The 23,962-nt window shown below is 33.9% G+C and overlaps 1 protein-coding gene across 1 annotated transcript in view; it reads right to left on the minus strand.

The window, feature by feature from the left end:
* PARD3B (par-3 family cell polarity regulator beta) overlaps positions 1–23,962 on the minus strand; it is a 740,364-nt gene that overhangs the window by 328,917 nt on the left and 387,485 nt on the right. The window contains exons 15-16 of the mRNA XM_031961171.1: positions 14,025–14,231; positions 12,993–13,230 (exon numbers count right to left, since the gene is read on the minus strand). Of these exons, the coding sequence (XP_031817031.1) occupies positions 12,993–13,230; positions 14,025–14,231 (445 nt within the window). The remainder of the gene's footprint in view (positions 1–12,992; positions 13,231–14,024; positions 14,232–23,962) is intronic.

Genomic DNA, 23,962 nt, shown 5'->3' on the forward strand with positions numbered 1-23,962 from the left:
TCGGAAGTTCTTTTAGTTTTGTTAAATTTGTTCCTCTGAAATTGGATTGTTTAAATTTTTTCTTTTAGGTTATGTTAATTTGGATAATTTTTTTTGTTTTTGTAAATACATATTTATTTCACTTAAGTTGTTGCTTTCATATAGTGACAATTTTAGATATAGTTGGACAAAATAATTTTTAATAGCATGCCTTAATTCTTACTATTTTATTTTGAATTCTTTTTTTATTTTTGACATTGGCATAATTTGATTTTTCTCTCTTTTATTTTTAATCAAATTGGCTTATCAGCATTTTTATATAATATTATAAAATCCACCAGGAAGAGATAAATTCCATTTATCTACAAAATATTAGAGTCTACCTTGTAAGATACACACAAGAACAATATAAAAACAAGTATAAACTATTAAAGGATTACTTTATAGAACTAGAAAAAATAATAATGAAATTCAAATAGAGACAAAAAGGTCAAATATCTCAAAGGAAATAAAGAAAAGAAGTGGGAATAAAGGGGCCTAACAGTGACTGATTTTCAATTATACTACAAAGCAGTAATTCTCAAAACAATTTGGTATTGCTTAAAGAATAGAGAGATGGATCAGCACAACAGATTAGCTACATAAGATATGAAACAAATATATCTAGTACTCCCTAGTATTTGATAAATACAAAGAGCCCATCTACTGGGATAAGAACTCCCCAGATGACAAAAACTGTTTGGGAAATTGGACAGCAGTATGGAATAAATTAGATTTAGAGGAACATCTCACATATTATATAAAGATAAGCTCCAAATGGATATCTGACCTAGCCATAAAAGGTCACATCATAAACAAATTAGAGAACCATGGAAATAAATTACCTAATAGATCTATGGATAGGAGGAAAGTTCATGAACAAACAAAGGATAAAGAGGATAATAGAAGATAAGATGCATAATTTTAATCACATAAAATTTAAAAAGTTTTCCAAAAGCAAATGTAATAAAAATTAAGATTAAAAAGAAAATTATTAATTGGGGGAAACATTTGCAGAAGGTTTATCTTATAAAGGTCTCATTTTGAGGACCTATAAGGAACTAATTCAAACTTATAAGAATAGGGGCCATTTCTCAATTAATAAAAAGTTTAAGACTATGAACAGGTGGTTCTTAGGGGAAGCAATTCATCAATATAAAAAAAATTCTACAAATCACTATGAATTAGAGAAATGAAAATAAAAAGCATCTATGAGATTCTACCTCATACCAATCAGATTAGAAAAGATGACAAAACATGAAAATAAATTTTAGAGGAGCTATAAGAAAACAAGGATATTAATGAATTTTTGTTGAACCTGTGAATGGCTTAAACTATTCTAGAAAGTAATTTGGAATTTTACAAAAATTTTGCCCTTTCATTCAGCTATAACAGTGGTAGGCCTATATGTATCCCAAGAAGGTCAAAGAAAGAGACAAATGGTCTTACTGTACAAAGATATTTACAGCAGTTCTTTTCGTGGCAGCAAGAAACCATAAACAAAACAAAAGCTAAAATCCTAAAATCTATCAATTGAGGAATGGCTGAACAAATCATGGTAATAAATGTGATGGAATACAGTTGTGCTATAATCAATGAGGAAGTAGACAATTTCAAAGAGATATAAGAAGAGTTGTATGAACTAATACAGTACAATTGTTTTTTTTAAAAGGCAATACAACTGAACTGAATACTACACAAATAAAGTCCAAGGAGCTGAAGGTTGAAAATATTTTCTCCAATTAAAACTTTCATTGTCAATACAGTAAAGATCATTCTATCATTGGGTTCAACATTAGGAAGTTTTAACTATTATCATCAAGTATTCAAATATATTTTGAAAATTACAAACTACTTTTTTCTTATCGTAAATTAGATGACTTGTAGTCATTTTAAATTCAAATGTGCCCAAAAGATAATTCATGATCTTCTTTTCCAAATTTCCCCCATTTTCCCAAATGTTTTCTTTCTGTTGAGGGTAACATTATTCTTCTATCCATGATCTAGGTTCACAACTTTTGTTGACTTTCCACTCTTACTCATCCCACATCTCCATTCTCTTATCAAACCTAATGCTCTTTTCTTTGCAGCACATGTCTATCTCATTACTCATTTAGCCGGTATTTTTTTAGCTCATCACTTCTCACCTGACTGAACTTCTGGATTTCAATATGATCTCCAGAAACTCATCTTCCTGGATGATCACATCAATTTTGATACCTTCTTAATATCATTTATTTTGGAGCCTTTTCTTCACTCAGATTGGAGAGGATGCAGGGTAGAAATCTGAAATTCCTCCTACATTCTCTATTTAAATAGGACACTTGGGGCAGGTATCGCATTATTTCTTACCTGGTTCCACTCTTGTGGACTCAATCGTGTTCCTGTACGAAGTAATTCCCTTCTCCCTACTCCCCAAAAGATTTCAGCTTCTTTTTGTGTATTGTCTTCCCCCATTAGTTCATGAGCTCCTTGAAGGCAAGAACTGTTTTTTTTTAATGCCTTCTTAGTATCTCCATAATTTAGCATAATACCTGGAATATGGTAGCTGCTTAATAAATGTTTATTGACTGAACAAACTATTACTTTACCACTGCATTACTACAATATATTGCCTTCTATTTAGTCTCCTTGTTGGTGCTTTTCAATTAGGAAATAGTTGAAGAAAGTAGCTTAAATCAATATAATAAAATACTATTATGTTGTAAGAAATGAAAAATTTCAGAAAAAATCTAGGGACACTTATGTAAACTGTTACAAAGTTATGTGAGCAGAACCAGGAGAACAATTTATAAAATCTTCTATTTGGCAATTAGATCTCTTCATGTAAGGCCCCTTTCTATATTTCTAGTCTTCTTATACTTTTTTTTCTTTCATTCATTCTAGCATCTCGTTATACTGGCTTACTTATACTGGTTGTCTCCCATACCCAGAAAGTGCCATTCTCACCTCCTCTTCCTAGGTTCTAGCTGTAGCTTCTTTTAAGGCTCAGATCAAATCTCATCTTTTGAAGAAGGCCTTCTAGAATTTCAATTTCCATCCCATTTAAAGTCTCTTCCCTCTGTGACATGTCACATATACATATACCAATGTATGTAAAGATACACATACACAAATATATGCATATGCATATTTATATTTTGTCTTCTCTAATTAAATATAAATACCTGGAGAGCACATAGGTGATGCAATGGCATTGAGTGCAGGACCTATAGTCAAGAAGATTATTCAATTTTAAAACATAAAAGAATGTTACAGGAAACACACCTGAAGCAGGGAGATACATGCAGAATAAAGGTAAAAGGATGGAGCAAAATCTACTATGCTTCAGGTGAAGTCAAAAAAGCAGGGATAGCCATCCTGATCTCAGATCAAGCAAAAACAAAAATTGATCTAAACATAAAAGAATGAAAAGGAAATAATGCATTATTTTGTTTTAAGAAAACTCAACATATGAAAATCAAGATTTACACAAAAATTAATCCAGGACTTGGCTCTTCTTTTTACAAAAAGTTTCAAAATAGAATTCCTTTAAAAAGAAGATTGATCTAGTCTAAGAAAAAAATACTTTCTCATGGAAAAATTGGATCAGAATTGTGCTTTTTGTAGTATCAGTGAAGTATGACTATACATTCACTAAGGATTAAAATAATACACCAAACAAACTGAAATTTCAAACAAAACCTGTGCTTTAGAAAACAGAAGTTAGCCCTTCCTGATATAGTACTACAGAAAACTAAAAACAAGGTACAACCATATTATGTGTCATTCTTTTCTAGGCTGTCTTCCTAATTGTCCTCATGGACTTTCTCTATAATGTCCACATGCCAAATACTTTTATTTCCCTCCCACCCCCTCACTCCCCTTCCAGCTTCCTTTTATGTATTATCTTCCCCTATTGGAATGTAAACTCCTTAAGGACTGAGACTATTTTTCCTTTTACTTGCATTTGCATTGTATGATATTTCATAAGCACTTAATATAAGCTTCTTGACTTGCCTTGAAAAGAATGAAAGTAATTCCACCACCATACTTGTATAAGTGGAAGGAAGATACAATGAATGACCCATGTGGTTGTCAACCAAGCTCACCATCTGCATTGCCGACAATGCCCATTATATACTAGCTTTAGCATTTTCAATATGAGTTGATATCATTTGTTCTAAAGTGGACATAATCAAGATTGTCTTTTATTTACTGCTTTGAGCAGTAGTGACAGGAAGTATCTAGATGCAGAAAGGGAAGCCTTTTATGGATCTTCAAATATGCTAAGCACTAAAGATGCACCTGGTAAAAAATATGCAGTTGAATTGCCTCCCCAAAACAGCCTGGGGAAATCACACCGGTAACCCTTAGGCAGGGTTTCTTCCCATGAGAGGAAAGGCCACCATTCTTTTTGCCCAGTCCACAAAAACATTAAGTATAGGTAACCTCAGAGGTCACCCAGCAAATGTCTAACTGTCCCCTGGAGTCATACAGCTCTGAACTAACTTCCTAAGTATTTTTGCATATTTCCATCAGCATTTTACATGCATCAACAGATGGTCAAAAGTCTGATTTTCACTTCCCTCATTAAGTTACATGAATAATTTTAGTATTTATATATATATGTATTATGTGTGTATATCTCTCTCACACATACACAACACAATTAAGGCCAAAAGAAATGCCTGCTCCAACAGTCATATTTAAAATTATTCTTCTTCACATACTCTAAATTCTAGACAAATTATACTATTTGCTGTCCCCCAAACGCATTGCTTTCTCTGAATCTGTGTCTTTGCTCATGCTGTTTCTTGTGGCTAGAATAGCCTCCTCCCTTCTGACCTTTTCCTGCTGAATTCCTGTCTATTTCTGGAATCCCACAGGTGGAAATGAATTCACAGCTTATTTGTACCTGAGCAAAAAATTCCCTGACATCCCTGAAAAGGCTGGCCATCCAGCTTCCTACCTGAGTTCAAATTTGGCCTCAGACACTTAACACTTCCTATCTCTGTGACCCTGGGCAAGTCACTTAACTCCAATTATCTTAGTTAAAAAACAAAACCAAACAAACAACAACAAAAGGTCTTCAGTGATGGGGATCTCCTGCAGAAATCTGCCTTTTTGAACTTTAGGTAAGATAAGATTTATGACTTTAAGACCTTAAATGGTTATCCAATTCTCTCATTTCATAGAAGAGGTTACAGAAAGGAAGGTAACTTCAAATTTGTTCAGTTAGTCACAGAGACAGGATCCAAACACAGTGTTTCTAACTTCAAATCTGGTGCTCTTTTCTTTACAAATGCAAATTTTTGACTCATATTGACTGACTAGAATTTTCATCTTATTTTTCACACACACTGTTGTCTATGTTTCCCCTTTAGATGTTTGTATAATCGATTGTTTTTTAATCTGTGGTAGGACTTCACATATATTCATATTCTATTCTATCAAGTCTGATTTAGCTCATTATCTTAACTCAGAAGTTTTAAAAGTTCTCTCTTAAGTGTCTTCTAGAAAACTGGTAAAACCTATGGATCCCTTCTCAGAAGAATATTTTTAAATGCATACAACAAAAGACATAGGGTTCCAAAGAAAATCAAAGATTACTGAAAATGAAGACGTCAATTTTTTTTTTTTTTTTTGATTCAAGGTCATGGATTCCCAGAAATCTATCCAAAGACTTCTTTAGGGTCCAAACACTCCTAGATTAAAAACCTCTGTCCTAGCCAACTGATGTATTTTGATCTGGATTTTGTTATTTTGTGTGTTAGTTATTCTTTGCATCTTTGTGTGATATACAAATCTGTTAAGCATGTTATTTATGCCTTCATCCAAGAAAATGGCCAACTCCACTTTAGGAGTTAAACTCCTTTGGACAATGGGTTATCCTTGAAAAAAAATAAAATGTCTTCCTTGATTTTCAAATAATCTTTGCCATAAAACATTTTGTTCCATGGACATAGAATTATCTTAAGGGTTTTCCTTTATGGAGATTTGTGTTTCAGTCAGTTAGTCCATAAGCATTTATTAAACAATATGCCAGGCAATATGCTAAGTGCTGAGGGTACAAATAAAGGTAAAAGATTTTTCAAAAAGCTCACAATTCAATGGGAGAGACAATATGCAAATGACCATGTTCAAATAAGTTATATACAGGATAAGTATATATAGAGAAGGCACTAGAATTACAGAGGATTTGGAAAATTTTCCTATATCAAGTGGGATTTTAGCTGGAACTTGAAAGAAGCTAATAGGAAAATAAGAGTAAAGAAAGAATTCTGGGCAAGGTAACAGTGACTGAAAATGTCTAGAGTCTTGAGAGAGAGTGTGTTGTATAAGAATCAATAAGGAAGACCATATCACTGGATTGCAGAGCATGTATGGGGTAGGGTGGGGAGTTGTAAGGTGTAAGTAGACTAGAAAGGTAAGGGGATATGTTATGAAAGGCTTTGAATGCTAGAGAACTCAGGAAGTTCATTGGATGAGGAGGAGTGGATGACATGGTTAGACTTGCAATTTAGAAAGATTATTTTGATACCTGGGTGGAAAGGGAAAGTGGAGTGGAGTGGGGAGAAACTTGTGGCAGGGAGACCAAATAGTGAGCTGTTAATAGTCCAGGTGTGAAGTGATAAGGCTGCATTATGATGGTGGCAGTGAAACAGGAAAAAAGAGGGTCCACATGAGAGGTATTATGAAGATAAAACAGACCTTAAAAATAGATTGGAGAGAGAGTGAGATTTTAAGGATACTTAAACTGCCAATATGGGTGACTGGGAGGATAATGGAACCTTCAACAATAATAGGGAGATTATAAACTCTATGGAGAATAGAAACCGATAAAGGATTGTTTGGGAACATTGTATCTTCCCAGAACCTCAATGATGTCTACATAGGTGATTTATAAATGTCTTCTGAATGATAAATGTCAGTCTACCTGTGTCTCAATTACATTTATAGTGCAACTGTTTTTGAGGTAAATGACCTATACTGGTAACAGTACAAGACAAGAGTAGCCCTTATATAATCAGGTATAAATCAACACTAAAATTAAGGTCAAAGGAACCAGTAATTTGCAAACCAAAGACTCTATGCCTGGATATCAGTTCCAGTCGGCTAATAATAACTTTAGCTAAAGGAAATTCCCGTTCAGTGGTAGTTGAAATTCAGCTTGTCTTATTCACATATATATGTTCACACATCATGATCACATGGCTTATCTTTCCTGGCAACATCCCAAGACAAGTTAACAACTGAATGGACAAGAAGAACCTCATGCTCTAAGAAAAGTGACCAGGGCTAGAAATCCAGGGACTTTTAACCCAGTTTTTGTTGTACTACTGCCAGTTCGAGAAACTCATTCCTAAAGATTGTAGATTTAGTATTTCCTTTTACTGAATTCAGTTTTAAAGGTAAATATAGAATGTTAGGCTCTGAGCAGTTTGGGTGTTAATCACTTAATGTAACAAATGACAGAGCCAACTCAATCATCTTTAAGAAAATAATACACAGTAAGGGAAAAAAATTCAAGCTATATATTGAATAAATAAAATTGAAACTCTCTATCTTAGTACAGCAATTTCATTTTCAAAGTGCTTCACCAGCATTAATAAATTAATTCTCTCAATACTCTTAGGTTAAAAAGAATGTGCTTTTTAAGTCATAATTTGTGGAGGCCATAAGTGATTTGCCAATTACTTGAATCTCAGAAGCAGGTACACAGCTGCTAAATGGACCCATCTTATGGGTATTTTCATGTACATAAGTCATAACAAGAGACCTTTTAGAAATAGGAGATTTTATATTGATAAAATTTTGCTGGTAGCATTTCCAGTTAAGCTGTGGTCAGCTCATGGAACACAGAGTCATTTGAGTCAATTCCAATGGTTAATTCTGACAGAAAAGTTGATCTTATCTTCTAAAGTTCATGTCTCATTAGGAAGAAGCCCACTGAACTCTTATCCACAATCAGTCTGCTATTTGCCCTGCCTATTTTATCTTCACTGGTAGAATTTTATGAGCCCTCCAAAGGACTACATATGAACTGTTTAAAGGGGTTCATATGGAAACCAGGAAAGAATATATATACTGGATTATTAGATTTTTGGTACATATGAAATTATAGATTTAAAGACAGCAGGATTCTCAGAGACTATCTAGTATAACTTTTTTATGGATTAAAAACCATCTCATGAGAAATTGAGATCAGGAGAAGTGATTTGTCCAATATCATACAAGCAGTAAATATCAGAGTTGGGATTTGAACTCAGATTTGCTGACTCCAAAACTCACTCTCCTTTTGTTGTACCATGCTGTGTTATTCTTATAACCATAAGAATTATTTGTTTTATGACTGTAGAAAATATAAATTAAGAAGATTCCCTTAATTATGTTTAAAATGAGCTAATTTTTTTAAACTCCAAAGAAGGCCAGATTCTAAAGCAAAGTCTCTCCTTAAAAAAAGGAGAGGACAATTATTATTCTTTAATGGGTTATGCAAAAATAGTAGGTACTATATAAGTGCTTTTTCCTTTCCCTCCTCTAGAGTCTTATCTGATTTGTGGCAGCTATAACGGATAGAATTTGTGGCAGTACAATGGATAGAATCAGCCAGTGGCCTGGAGTCAGAGAACCTAAATTCAAATCCAGTTTCAGACACTTGCATGTATGTTGCATGACTTTGGACATGATACTTAATCTCTGACTGTTTTAGTTTCTTCAGTTGTAAAATGAGGATTAATAATAGCACATGTCTCTCAGGATTGTTGTGAAGATCAAATAAGATAACATTAGTTCAGTATCTGGCATCAGTGCTAAATAAAAGTTTGATTCATTCATTTGTTCATTTGTTTCTTTTTATTTTCCTTCCTTCCTACTTTTCACTCATAATAAAAAAAAAAAATAAACTCCTCTGTTTTCATTTAAAGCCTTTCATAATCTGGGAAAGACTCCCTTCATGCCTTCCCAGTCTTATTTATATTATTTCCCTTCTTCATACTTTCTATAACATAACCAATCTGACTTCCATGTTGTTCTCTATGACACTTTATCTAACATATTCATGTTTTTGACCAAACTGTTCCCCACTTAACAGAATGCACTTCTTCCTTCTGCCTCTTAGAATTTTTAGTTCCCATCAGAATTCAGTTCAGATAACATCTCTATAATGAGATTTTTCCTCATCTTCAGTTGGCACTAGCATTGCATCTTCGTATATGTTTATATTTTTTTATGTGTGTGTTCCTTCCTCCTAATGGATAATAAGCTCTTTGAGGGCATTCTGAGTATTCCCAGAACCTAGCACAGTGTTTAATAAATGATTGTTTGATTGAGTTTTTGTATCCCCAAGGGTCTAGCTGTATGAATGGTTCAATGCCCTAAGTATACTGAATTTGAAAATAAGAAAATAAAAAATTCTATTGGGAAATGTAAACCTTGGAATCATGTGCCTAAGTTCAAGAGAAGCTACACCAAAAAAAATATCATTCTTTAAAAACAAAACAAAACAAAATACGGGAAAACGAGTAAATATCTGAACAACAGATGAGGAAGGAAGCAAAATCTGTTGGCTAATGGTAACAGCTTTGGTGTCCTTTGTTGTTGAAAATGTGCCTGTAGCAGTAACTTCAATATGCTCAAAAAGATTCAGATGAAAAAGGCTATGCAAAACAAGTTGCTATTTTGCGTTGTAGAAAAAATCAAATACCTCCTTGGAAATTTAAAATTTAGTAAAATTGTAGAGAAAAGACTAACCTGGAGTTAGTGAATCTTTGAATGAAATGGTTCAGAGAAGCCTGCAATTAGAGGTATGTAGAGGAGCAAGACAGCCAAAAAAGGGAAGATATTACTGTCCTCCCCCAACTCCTCCAACTGGTTAACTTGGTTGGTCCAACATCAGCTTATACATCGATCTAGTTTCATGTGTATTTTAACATGAAATTAAACTGTCTAGTTTGGGTAAGGCTCTGGAAATACCAAGTCAAAAAATGGTAAAGTACTCAACCCTAAGGATTTTGTAATTCACTTAGAGAAGAAAAGCATAATATAAAAAAATAGAATTGAGGGTAGAGTATGGGCATTGAGAAGGCAGAGTCTAGTATCAGTATAGAGACAAAGTAGTCTTGGAAAATATGAGATGTGAGGGGAAAAATTCATTTCGGTAAAAGCTTCTTAGAGGAGGTGGCTCCCCAAGATGAATCTGAGAGGACAAAAAATTGGGATTCAAGCTCCTTGGGGGCAGGGGCTCTTTATTTTTATTTTTTTAGGCACTAAAAGTATTTACATAAAGCCCCAGACATTGATGCATTGTTGGTGGAGTTGTGAATGAATCCAACTATTTTGGAGAGTAGTTTGGAACTATGCTCAAAAAGTTATCAAACTGTGCATACCCTTTGATCCAGCAGTGTTACTACTGGGATTATATCCCAAAGAGATTATAAAGAAGGGAAAGGGACCTGTATGTGCACGAATGTTTGTGGCAGCCCTTTTTGTAGTGGCTAGAAACTGGAAACGGAATAGATGTCCATCAGTTGGAGAATGGCTGAATAAATTGTGGTATATGAATATTATGGAATATTACTGTTCTGTAAGAAATGACCAACAGGATGATTTCAGAAAGGCCTGGAGAGACTTACACGAACTGATGCTGAGTGAAATGAGCAGGACCAGGAGATCATTATATACTTCAACAACAATACTAGATGATGACCAGTTCTGATGGATCAGGCCATCCTCAGCAACGAGATCAACCAAATCATTTCTAATGGAGCAGTAATGAACTGAACTAGCTATGCCCAGAAAAAGAACTCTGGGAGATGACTAAAAACCATTACATTGAATTCCCAATCCCTATATTTATGCACACCTGCATTTTTGATTTCTTTCACAAGCTAATTGTACAATATTTCAGAGTCTGATTCTTTTTGTACAGCAAAATAACGTTTTGGTCATGTATACATATTGTGTATCTAATTTATATTTTAATATATTTAACATCTACTGGTCATCCTGCCATCTAGGGGAGGGGGTGGGGGGGTAAAGAGGTGAAAAATTGGAACAAGAGGTTTGGCAATTGTTAATGCTGTAAAGTTACCCATGCATATATCCTGTAAATAAAAGGCTATTAAAAAAAAAACAAACAAACAAACAAACAAAAAAAACATAAAGCCCCAGGTCCTCCATTGAAGCTGACGCTAAAGGCTCCAGTACTCATTCAGGTCTTATGAAATGATGTCTAGCCATGTCTCTCCTTTGTCTTGTACTTACAGAATGATTTTATTTTATTTATTTATTTGCTGAGGCATTTGGGGTTAAGTGACTTGCTCAGACTCCACAGCCAGGGAGTAGTATTAAGTGTCTGAGGCCAGATTTGAATTCAGGTTCTCCTGACTTAAGGGCTGGTCCTCTATCCACTGCACCAGAACTGATTTAAAAAAAAATAGAAATGGAGGAAGCTCAGTCCCTTTTCCCCTAATTTTGATATTAGATTTAGCATTTTATTCTATCCAGTGAAAATATTTTCATATTCTGATACTGTTATTCCATTTGGTAGTTATTTCTCAAGTTCTGTGAATCTGAAAAGCATGTTATTTAGGCCTTGATCCAAGTTCCAGATAAACCCAGGTTTTGAAGTTGACTCCTTTGAGTTAAACTTAACCTGGGTGCCTAAGTTAAATGCTGTTGTTGATCCCCATCTTAGTAACAATCTTAGCACAGGTCACAATGTAGACAGTTATTAAATGTTCACTGATTGAAGAGTGAATGCATTTCAGGCATGGGAGATAGCCACCATTTATGGTGGGAAGGGATGGGTCTGGCTTGAAAACAGAATGCCTGAAGGATAAGTAATATGAGGGAAATAAGGCTTGAAAAGTAAGTTTGAATCATATTATGGAAGAACCTAGTTACTTGACTAGAGGGCTTTTATTTTATTCCATAGGCAACTGATTTTGGGACAAGAGGAAAAGTATTCCCTGGATATTACAGAGGCAAGAGAAAATAATTATGAATTCCTATAGAGCTCTTAAAACATCTTCCCAATAATATTTACCTTTATTATAGAATAATTATAGCCATTATTTTCAGGATGCATAAGTCACAGCCCATAAACTCTTCTAATTCCCGGGATTATGTTGCATAAGAAAAAGCTCAGAAAGCAATATGCCAAATGGATAGGAAGAGACTATAAGATCACAGGAAAACAAAATCTCATGAGAAATCTGGCTAATTTGAACAGATTGTAGGTCAGCAGGATCAGAGAATGTCACAAGGCCTTTTGGGGAAAAGCCATTGTTTGTCTGTGCAAGGGGAAGCATCTCCCAAAGCAAGTTCCCAGAGAGGATCACTGGGAAAGATATTTATTGGACATTGGGGAAAAAAAGACAGGGAAAACTGCTGGTATCAGTGAAGACAGCAAAGCTGATTAAATGTGCAGGACACAGAGATTTGCAGCAAATAGGTAGCCGTTTATTTGAACAATGGTGGCACTATGTTTACCTACCAGGATGCCTCTAATTTAGAGAAAGGCTTTACAGAGGGTGCCTATTTGTTTAATACTTTTTCTTTACCCTTTTCTCTTTGTACTGTAGAATTCTACAGCTGACATAATAATAAGAATAATAAAATGATAGCTATCATTTATATAATATTTTAAGGTTTACAGCATGGAAAGCATATCATTAAACCTAAGGTTTCTTGAATAAAGCAGACCTTGTTATCCAGAGCTGAAGTCTTTTCTAACAGCTCCCTAAGCAGGGTTTTTCACCAACATTCTTCCTTTGACAAGGGAACCATCAAGATCCCCCATCAACTGAGAAAGGGGCTTCAATGGCACAACTTAAACATTTGGCTTGCATTAGCCAAAAGGCAAGATCTAAGTCAGAGTACAGACAGATTTCACTGGAGATGAAGGTTTTCCAAGGCAGAGAAAACAAGCACATTTCACCAGATTCCAAATAAGAGGCCTTAATTTTCTTTGCTAAGAAAGACTGTACCTCAACATGGCACCAAATCCTTTCTTCTTAACTTTTTTCTCAGGATCTTCATTATCTTCTTTTTGTTTTTTCTCCTTGACTTTCAATTTGCCCTTTTCCTTTTTCTTCTCCTTGTCTTTATTTTTTTTGTTCTTCTTGGCTTTATTTTCTATATTCTCTGGTGCAGCATTCCCCTGAGGGTTAGATTCACAATTCTGAGCTCCCTGTCCAGATCGAGAACTCTTATCAGACAGACCGTCTGCACAGGGAAAAAAAAAAAAAAAAGAAAGAAAAAAGAAGAATCAATATAAATGATTAGGGACCATTTATGATTAGTAAAAATGTAAAATTTTAGTAATTTAGTAAAAATGTAAAATACAGAATAATTACAAAAAGGGACATTAGAGAATTCTGCCATTATGTAGGGCTAGTTGTATACTTTTAAGAAAGATTGACTCAAAACTGGTTACTTCAAGCAAGGTTCTCTGAAGTGAAGTAGACAGAGTGCTATTAGTGTGGCTTATTTGATAGTAAGAAAGCCCTGACATGTGATAAAACAGTAATCTTTCTGAAAGCTGCCTTGTTAACCTTGATCAGTTCAGAAAGCCCACATGCTGGGAAGCAAACAGTGCGAGTTTATTTCGAGAAGAGGTTTTGAGTACTAATATAACCTAACCGTCTCTACCCAATTAATGCAGTCAGTCCTTAGGATGAGGCTGTTCCTAATGACTTGGAAAAAAAAGTCAAGCAAAGCATTCTTAGTGCTCCTACCCTAAGGATAAATGACAGGGAGTCCTTATGGGAAAAGGAAAGTAAGGGAGAACATTTTTCCCCTTATAGTTTGTATTGGAAAATAAATTGCAATTTGGGTTATCCATTCCAACGTTCTCTGAGCCAAAGGGCAAAAAGATCAGGAAAATTAATTACTTTTAATATTAGAGTTATAATTACAAGGTTTGAAACATTTTCCTCAGCAGTTCAGTGCTCATTCTTTTCCATAATTCCTAGATTGTCACTCAAAAAGAAACAGTTTAAGAAACTACAGTGACTTACCCTCCTCCAAGTCTTCAGGTCCATCATAAGATTTGTCAATAGCCGCTCTAAAGCTCTCATTACATCCTCTCCCACGTACCATATGAGGACGAGGTCTATGGAAAGGAAGATCATTTTTCCTGACTTCGGCTACTGCTGTTTGCAAACTTTCCAGGGAACTAGACTTTTTCAAACCCAGGGTAGGGCCAAAATCTTTGCCAGTAGGTTCTGGGGGAAAAAAAAAAAAGGGTTAAAGTAAGCAGAGTATATACATATATGCACATATAATTTATATCTATATTTATCCACAATCTCAGTCAGTGTATTTTCCAGGCTGTAAGACTTTCCAATCTTTCTAAGGCTGATTTCCAAAAAGACAACCCCCCAAAAAACTATAATAAAATATTATTCCAATGGGCTTGCTGTGACCATGAAGGTGATTCTGGATTTTGAAAATCTATGCCTGTGGAATGAAATCTCTTGCTTGCTCTACTATGCTGGAAAGGCTTGAAAGACTGTGTCTAGATATTGCAAGTGAGACTTACCATCAACAGGTTTGGTAATACAACCCAAGAATATCCTTCAGTCTAGTTTTGTCCTATGCCCCTTCTGCAGCTTCCACATCAGAGAAGTACAGGAAATGGAGGTCACTGAGAAGAAGTTTTATAGCTCCTCAGGAAACATTAACTTAGTTATTGGTTACTCTAAACATGATAAACTTGCCTTATGGATTAGGGGACATACTATTGGAGGAACAGAATTAGAACACTTGATACTCTTGTTATAAAAAGAGCTGAACCAGAAGAAAGTTGAAACTAAATGATAGGATGGCCTACAGGTTTTCCCTGGAGAGACGAATAAAGAGTTGTTTTTAACTTGTGTTCAAGGCAACAAGAAATACCATTTCCTGAGATATTTATTTCCTATTGCAGTACTTATTACTGGTATAATGAAAAAAAAACAACAAAAACAAACTGAAAATAACGGAGCTTATGGACTAACATCTGTTGGAAAGGTTGAAGAGAGATAATTTCTACAAAGAACTTCCCAATGAAGACAAAATATGCCTTCATAATCACTTCTTTTATTGTGAAAATGGAAATAGATACTGAAGGGGTGGTTGAAAAATATGCCTGAGGCATATTAAGTATCTGAAGGCCTGTGGTATTATGCCTTGCAGCCTTATATAAATCCTTCCTTGAAATAGAGAATTAGAAGGTACTAGGCATGATGAATACTACATAGCATTGTAAATAATTAAATTAACTATTTTAACAAATAGCAAACGACTCATTAATGATATGGGAGTTATTCACAAATATGATATGCTATACTTGTTCACTTAGGCCATTGATTAGTTAAAGTCAAAGATCAAAATTAATCAAAAACTAGAATAACAAATAAAAATGAGAAGAGAAAGCATGAAAATTAAAAATTCCATTATGAACCATTCAAAAAAATTATTGATACAAAAGGGATATGGTCACAAGAACATCAGTCAATACTGATTACAATAATTTCAAAAATTAATTTAACCAATATATATCAACTGCTGTAATAAAGAAACCAAAGAAGGATTTAGCAAACACTTGATTTATAGGCCAAATAAAGAGATAGAGCAGTTAAAATATTAATTCATTTCAAAAATATTTGGTAGAAGGATCATTAAAATATAAACAATGTCACCCCATAAACCAAAAAAAAAAAGCAATGAAAGGAGAACCTAGTACACAGAAATCTTGGCAAGAAACCCAGTGAAGCCAAGTTAATCTGTAGCTGAAAGTAACACAATGAAATATGGAAAAGAATTACAAAAATTGTTTTGTAAGTAACTTGATTATGATCTACAACAGTGTAGTCATCACAGTGGGATGAAGTGGGCCAAGGTATGTCTTTCATAGGAAACTCAGAATTTTAATTAGTTTCTTGGAAATTAAATAATGCCCAGACAAGTGGTTGAGTCCCATTATAACTTGGATGGTCAAAAGAAAGTCTTGACATTGATTTGGCCTCCATTTTCTCATCTCTAAAATGAGGGAAGTAAACATGGTTATTTCAAAAAAATTGCAATCTGACAATTTCATAATATTATGATTCTTTACAATTTCAGAAGTGCCCACAAAAAGTAAAATTTATACTTTATACCATATACTTCAAGGCAAAAACATGCTATTTTTCAGGTTTTGGTATCCCATTTTTCTTCTTTAGTAAATGTCAAAAAGATAGGAGCATCAATCTAAAGAGCCCTTCATGTGAAATTCCATGAACAGAATACAGGGATGACTGCAAAATCAAAACTAATAGTGCCATTCTTTAATCAGTCAAGGGAAATACTATATTTCAGATATCGTATAATCCTTAGGCAAGGAAAAAAATCAGGGGTAACTGAAATGGAGGAAGATACTTTTAAAGAAGCAAAAACAAAAATTATATAGATTTAGGGTATTGAAGCAAGAGTAAGGACTTTAGATTCTACAGAAAAGAATTCTTATCATTAATCTCTAGGGATGTTTTGTTTTAGGAGAAAAAATGCAGATTAGAAACAATCATAAGAAACTATTGGTTACTATGTCTACCGAAATAATTTTTTGTCCATTAATATAACTCAGTAAATTGTAAAACTGACAAAAGGAGGAATATCACAAGCTAACGAATTCTAAAGAATATAAAAGTAGATAAATCATTCAAGAGTCACATCATGACATAAAACAAGGATTTGTTTTACCTCTGTATGAAAGTATATCTTATAATATCAGAAATATGGACATATGTATTTCATCATATTAGCTATTTATTAATCCTGGCACATGGAAACTCTTAACAAATATTGGTTGTAACTATATGAATAAAAGTACAATTTTTTTTTTTGCAGAAATATAGACCTAAATAAATGAAGAAATATTATGAGTTAATGGCTGTCAATATACTAAAAATGACAATGCTACTTAAGTTCATTTACTTATTCAGTTCCATAGTAATCAAACAATCAAATTATATTTAATTGAGCTAGAAAAATAATAACTAAATTCAATTGAAGGAGCAAAAGGTTAAGAAACTCAAGGGAAATAATGAAAAATGAAGGGAGGAATAGGGTCCCAGCAATACCAAATCTCAAACTATAAAAGAAAACAGTGATTTTTGAAAAAAATTGGTGCAGGTTAAAAAGGAAAGGTTGATCAATGGAATAAAATATGGATACAAATGAACCTAGTAGTTTAGAGTTTGATAAACCCACAATCCCCTGATAATGGAAGAAAGACACATTATATGGAAAAACTGAAAGAATCTGGAAGAAATTATGTTAGAGCAATATCTCATACTATATTCCAAAATTAGCTCCAAATGGGTACATGACTTAGCTATAAAAGGTTACATCATAAATAAATTACATGAACAAGGAAGAAACTGTCTTTTGGATTCATAGAAGTATGTGTGTGTATAAGGGTTATGACTAAATAAGGAATAGATATTACAGAAGAAAAAATATACAATTTTGATTACATGATTTAATTTAAAAGTTTTTACACACGCAAAAAAACCAATGCATCTAAAACAAGAAGGGAATTATTAGGGGGAAGAAATCTTTGCAACAAATTTATTTGATAAAGGTCTCATATCTAAGAGATATAACTAATGGATTTAAATTAAAGACAAACCAACAAATAAGAGTCATTCCCCAATACACAAATGGTCTGAAGCAGTTTTTAAAGAATAAATCCAAGTTATCAATGACCATGAAAAAGTGCTCCAGATCACTAACAATTAAAGAGTTGTAAATTATAGCAACTATGAATTTCCAACTCATAGCATGAGAATGGCAAATGGCAAAACAGAAAAATGAAATTTGTTAGAGTAGTTATAACAGGAATACTAATGCAATATTATTGGAGATATGAATTAGTATGAACATTTTGGTAGCAATGTAAATTCTGAATAAAAAGTCACTAAACTGGGAAATGATGAAGAGATGATTTCAGAGAAACCTGGAAAGATACTGTTTAAATGGATGCAGAATGAAGGAATAGAATCCAAGAATAATGTATACAGCAACAAAAAATTAACAAAGAAAAACAATTTTTAAAGACTTGAGAATTCTGACCCACATTATGATAAATCACTCTACTAGATTATTGATGATAAAGCATATTAACTTACAGAACAGGGATATGACTCAAGATACAGATTAAGAGAAATATCTTTGAACTTGACCAACATGGAAATGTATTTTGCTTGACTATTTAAATTTCTTACAAGGGTTTAGTTTTTCCTTTCATTCAGATGGGTCTACCTGCCTTGAGTTTTGCTCCACTCCAATACATTTTTTCATTCAAAGTAATTTTTCTAAACTACGGGTCCAATTACTTTGCTTCCATACTCAATAAATTCCAGTGGCTTCTATCACTTCCAGGATCAAATACAAAATTCTCTGTTTGGCTTCTAAAACCCTTCAATAAATTAGTCCCTTTCTATCTTTCTAGTCTTCTTACACCTTATCTTCAGACACATATTTTGTTCTAGTGACCCAGGATTCCTTGCTGTTCCATGAACAAGACACTACAACTCTTAGATTCAGACATTTTCTCACTTGTTTTCCATACCTGGAATCCTCTTATTCCTCATCTCCACCTACTAACTTCCTTGTCTTCCTTTAAATCCCAACAGAAACCCCATCTTCTACAGGAAACCTTTTTCAACTCTGCATAATTCTAATGCCTTCCCACTTTTTAAGTACTTACTATTCTGTAAATAACTTTTCTGTACAGCTTCATTTGCTTATTGCTTCCATTTCCACACTAAATTATGACCTTGTTGAGGGCAGAGATAGCTTTTGCCTCTTTTTTTGTATTCCAAGAGTTTAGCAGAGTGACTTTCACATAGTGCTTAATATATACTTATTGATTAACTCCCAAGAGGAAAGAGTATATAATACAGAGTATTTAAAAAAAGAGAAAGAAAAAGAAAATAAAGAAAAGTAGAACACTGAAGCATCTTTTTAAAAATGCTTAGAAGAGGACGAGAGTCAGATAAACAAGTCAGCTTTGAAAGCTATAAGTTGACATATATAATAGAGATTGCTTGTTTCATGTGTAATACTTTCCTTTCTGTTTGCTGAATATATGTAAATATCTATTTTATTATTTACTAACAACAGAATCAAAATAAATAATTTTTAAAAAGCAACACTTCTTGATAAAGTATCTATGTTCAAGACACTAAGGATGAGTCAAATTGTAAGTGTTAACTAGTGAGGTTTATATATACACATGCTAGAATATGGCATAAAAAAGAAAAGCAAAGTTTTTATGCTCAAGAAGATAATAATCTAATAAGGAAGTTATGACATATATACAAATGGGTACTCATTTTAAGTGTAATGTTCTCATAACTGACAGAATAAAGAGCTAACTATTCTATATAAAATACAATTCAAGTGTGACACTGTTTCTCTTGATATTTCTCTTTCTTCTATGACCCTCTCCTATCCTTCTCTGGAATTTTCATGCATCTCCTGCTTCTTCATGTGAGTGTCCTTCTAAATTCTAACATGGATCATTTTCCTTTTCTTTCTACATTCTCTCCCTTGGTGCTTTCTTCAGTTCCCATTGACATACGTGTCATCTCCCAGAAGAAGACTTACTCCCAAAAATGTATTTGTCCTCTAGACTCTCCTATTCATTTTGAAGATAGCACTAACCTTCTAGTCACCCAGGTCCACAACCCTTGAGTCTTTTTCAACTCTTTTATTCAACCCTCATATTCAGTCATTTGCTGTTTCCTAGTCCTCAAGGCAGCTATGATACAAGTTACAGAAACCAGATAGTTCCAAGTCCTTGAAAACCATAATAAGGGTAAGTGAACTAAATTAAAAAGTCATACTCAAAATGGGCTAATCTCATGATTAAGCCCTTCCACATATTATCTATTATTTCAAGACACCATTCTTTGTTATAAAAAGATTTCTGAGACAATATAAATGCAATAGAATTCAAAGATTAAATTAAATTTAATAGAAGTTTATGGTTAAATTCCAACAGTCAACTTGGGGGGAGTAGTCTATAAAGTGAAGGTATAGAATACAATGGATTATCATACTCAAAAACTCTTCCCTACCTTCATCATTAGGCTCTTGAAATTAGAGCAGGGATAACTTTGGACATTATGGGAAGGATGAGCTTCATAGAATAACAATTTAGTCCTCTAAATTGATTTCTAACACAGTCAACACAAATTCCAATTTCTTCCACTTTCCTACCAAAATAGAAATCTCTGTCAAAATACAATGTTAACTAAAATACCAATTAACCAAATTGCACCCTAGAAGCTTTCTGCAAAAGCAGACACCCTGCAAATAAAATGTGTTTTTGCTCCTGACTGTAGATAACCTAAAACAGAGTCAGCTAATTTCATCTTTAGCTATGATGCAGTAGAAAAATTTTTTGTTCTTAAATCAGAGACATAGGTCCAAATCTATGGCCTATCATTTTCATCCATATCATCTTGGACAAGTCACTTCATCTCTTTGGACTTAGGGTGCTCATATATAAAATCACAAGGTTGAAGTAGACAGAGGGCATTTAAGGTCCCTTCCAGTTCTGTATTTGTAATTCTCTAATTTGAGAAACAATGTTGTACAAGCAGGTTCAAATCAGCTGCAAACGCTCCCTAACTGCTTCAGTTCTTTCTCCTCCCCCAAAGTAGCAATGTTAATTTGTGGATTAAATAATGGTCCTTTGACATTCAAGGTCCTTATAGATATTAAATATTAGATGATACTTCTTATTAGTCCTGGTATCGCCTAGCTTTCCAACATGTTATTTCAATTATCAAAGGTATCCACTTAAAGACTAATAATGTTCATATTTCTGGCATGATCAAAGTGAATAATTTCTATGGCAGTTAGTTGTTACTAACGAAATCATATCTTTCTGTGAAAAGCAAATGAGTGTGCCTTGTAAGAATGTAAAGCTCTGTTTAAAATCCATGTATAATTCAATTCAATACAACATTTATTAAATGCCAACTATTTGCAAGCACTGGGGATACAAAGACCTAAATAAGAGACTTTGTAGCAAGCTTACAATCTACTGAATATTTAGAATGTGTAACCCAACGTTTGTATTATTTGTCTCTCTCTTCACTGTATAGAGGGATAAAACATTGCTCAAGTGGCGAACAAGAGAGGAAGTGACAAAATTCAGCTGCCAGAGAAGTCTCATGATCAAAGTTAGAGACAGATGCTAATGCAGAATAGCTTCTCAATGCCAAAGTGAGCTATGGTTCCATGCACAGAATTCCATGAATTAATTGCTGTAAGAAGAAGCTTGAGATCCCTGAATGGCAGTCAAGATTTTTTTAAAAAAACCTAGCTGGGACAGTTTCTGTCTTTGTCCAAGTTCATACTACGCCAGGGGAGGCAATATTCCAAGGCCACTGGTTCTTGAATGCCTTTTCTTATGTCATGAGTCCTGTGACCTTGCAATCTTTTTCTGGGGGCTGGCTCTGCTTAGAACTGTCAACCAAACAGGCAGGGGAAATTGTGTTATATTGGTTGTACATTCCTGTTTACAGAGGGCACATCTTAAGTAAGGAATTAAACAAAATCAAATTTTATCATTTGTGGAACTCCTGTTTTCAAATCCATTTCTGTGACATCTGGGAAATTTCCTACTCCAGGAGATCAGCAAATATAAAATGGCTTGGTAGCTACTTGGTTTTAATAATACTGTTTTATTGTTATTGAGTCATTTCTGTCATGTCCAACTTATCATGACCCTGTATGTCATTTTCTTGGCAAAGATACTGGAGTAATTTGACATTTTCTTTTTTTAGCTCATTTTACAGATGAGGAAACTGAGGTAAACAGGGTTAATTGTCTTGCTCAGGGCCACAAAATTAGTGTCTGAGGCCATATTTGAAATCATGATTTCAGGGTAGATGTTCCATCCATTGTACCACTTCATTTGATATCATTTATTTGTTTATTGATACTATGCAACATTAAAGATATGCAGTTATACAAGTTTGACTCTGTAGAGGGTCAATACTATTAGTACAAGGTAAAGTGAGCAGGCTCAGGAAGCACAGCAAATTCAAGGAAGCACAGGAGGGGCTTGCCTTAAAGCAGGGTTTAAGTGATGATTTCTGATTGGTTAAATCCATGTATGCCTACATCTGGAGTTCTTAAATATTTTTGTGTGGAACAGACATTTTTGGCATTCTGGTGAAGTCTGTGGACTCCTTTTTTGAACAATTGTCTTTAATGCATAGTCTAGAATTACAAAAAAATTAATTATACAGAAATGCAGTTGTATCAAATTAAATAAAATAAATGACGTTCACAGATCACAGATTAAGAACATTGCCCTAAATGGAGAATTAGTGCTGTTCCCAAGAGAGACAAGACCTAAGAGACAAAAAGTAGAGCCCTGCACTTATGCAACATTTCCAACTAAATAGGGTAGATGCGAATTACTGCTGTGCCTGTGAGACTTCCCAATTTTACATCCTTTGGTGATCCTCCTGGGATCTTAACAGGACAGCGATTAGCAATGGCATTTGGAAGTTAAAAATATAATATGGCCAATATTATAATGTGGTAATAAAGTACTTCCTCTTACACTTCCTCAAAAAGTTCTTTGGATAGAATCTAGAAATAGCTCTTTTTTGAGAACAGAAATCAATATTTAACATTATAAAAAAGGTATCTCAAGTGTCTTTCAGACAATTAGATGAAGTTCTTTAGATGTAGTCAAAAACTTGCCAAAACTGATCAATCCCCCAAACCTTGTCTTTGTCTCTGCTGTACCTGTTCTATCAGGGTAATTCTTAAGCTCAGTAAAGATGCATAGTGGTAGGAAGAAAGAAAGGATTACTTGTTTTGCAATGATTCCTATTGCTGCTAGGTCCTTCTCACAAATTTAGGTTAATTCTCCTACTTGTATAGATATTTGAAAATTGAGTTTAGGGGTAAGAAAGGAGGAACAGAGACAATGTTGGCCTATAAGCAAGTCTCTATGAAGTCACTTCATTCTTCAGTGACATAACATTTCTATTCTTCTGCTCCAAGCTTTGATTTTCATTTTTTGTACAATTGTGGAGAAGATGAGTCTTACTATTTATTTCTCACCTTTCATAGCTCTTCAACTGAGCAATCATGCAAGAATTTCACTATAATATCCAACATAGAGCTGCATATTTCATTCATCCATCATACCACTATTGTACCATGCCTAAAACATGAGGGGGGAGGCTTTACCTAGCAGAATTAATTTTATTTGGTCCATTCTGGTATTCTTAAATGAAGTTACCCTCTGCCCAAAATGGTAGAAAAGGATTGAAAATGCTGCTTTTTTTTTTTTTAAATAAAAAATGAAATGATAGGTATTTGATTATTTTCTTATACTTTCAAAATCAAGGTATATCCATTTATTCAACCATATATAGAGGCTATTCTTAGAAAGATTAATAGCAGTGTCTTAGTTGCCCTTCCCCTTAGGCTAAAATCATTTAATTAGTCTGAGATTTCATTGGCAATGTTTGAACTTCCCACTCTAGCATTAAAATCTCCCAATAAAAGAATGCCTTAATCCAGAAGAGAAGTAATTGGATCTTCCATTATTGATGAAAGTGCTACCAATATATTCTTAACAAAAAAAGAAATGATTTTAGGGAAAGTGTTCGTTAAGCCAAAAGCATGGGAAGTATTTCCTCTCAGCTTCAGTTTTGTGATTAACATATTTGTCTTATAAATTAATATTAAGATATTAATTTACACGGTTCAATAACATGCAGAGGATTTCAAGAAACTTGATAAAAATAATTATGTTTTAAAACACCCCCCACATAAGGGAAGAAAAGTGTTATTACAGTTTTTCTGCCCAATAGAAAAAACTGCGGGTCCAAAAGATTGCATGACTTTCTGAGGGTCACAGCATGAATTAGTGCAAGGCTGGGAATGA

This window comes from Sarcophilus harrisii, chromosome 3 (assembly GCF_902635505.1).
Source record: "Sarcophilus harrisii chromosome 3, mSarHar1.11, whole genome shotgun sequence".
NCBI lineage: Eukaryota > Metazoa > Chordata > Mammalia > Dasyuromorphia > Dasyuridae > Sarcophilus > Sarcophilus harrisii.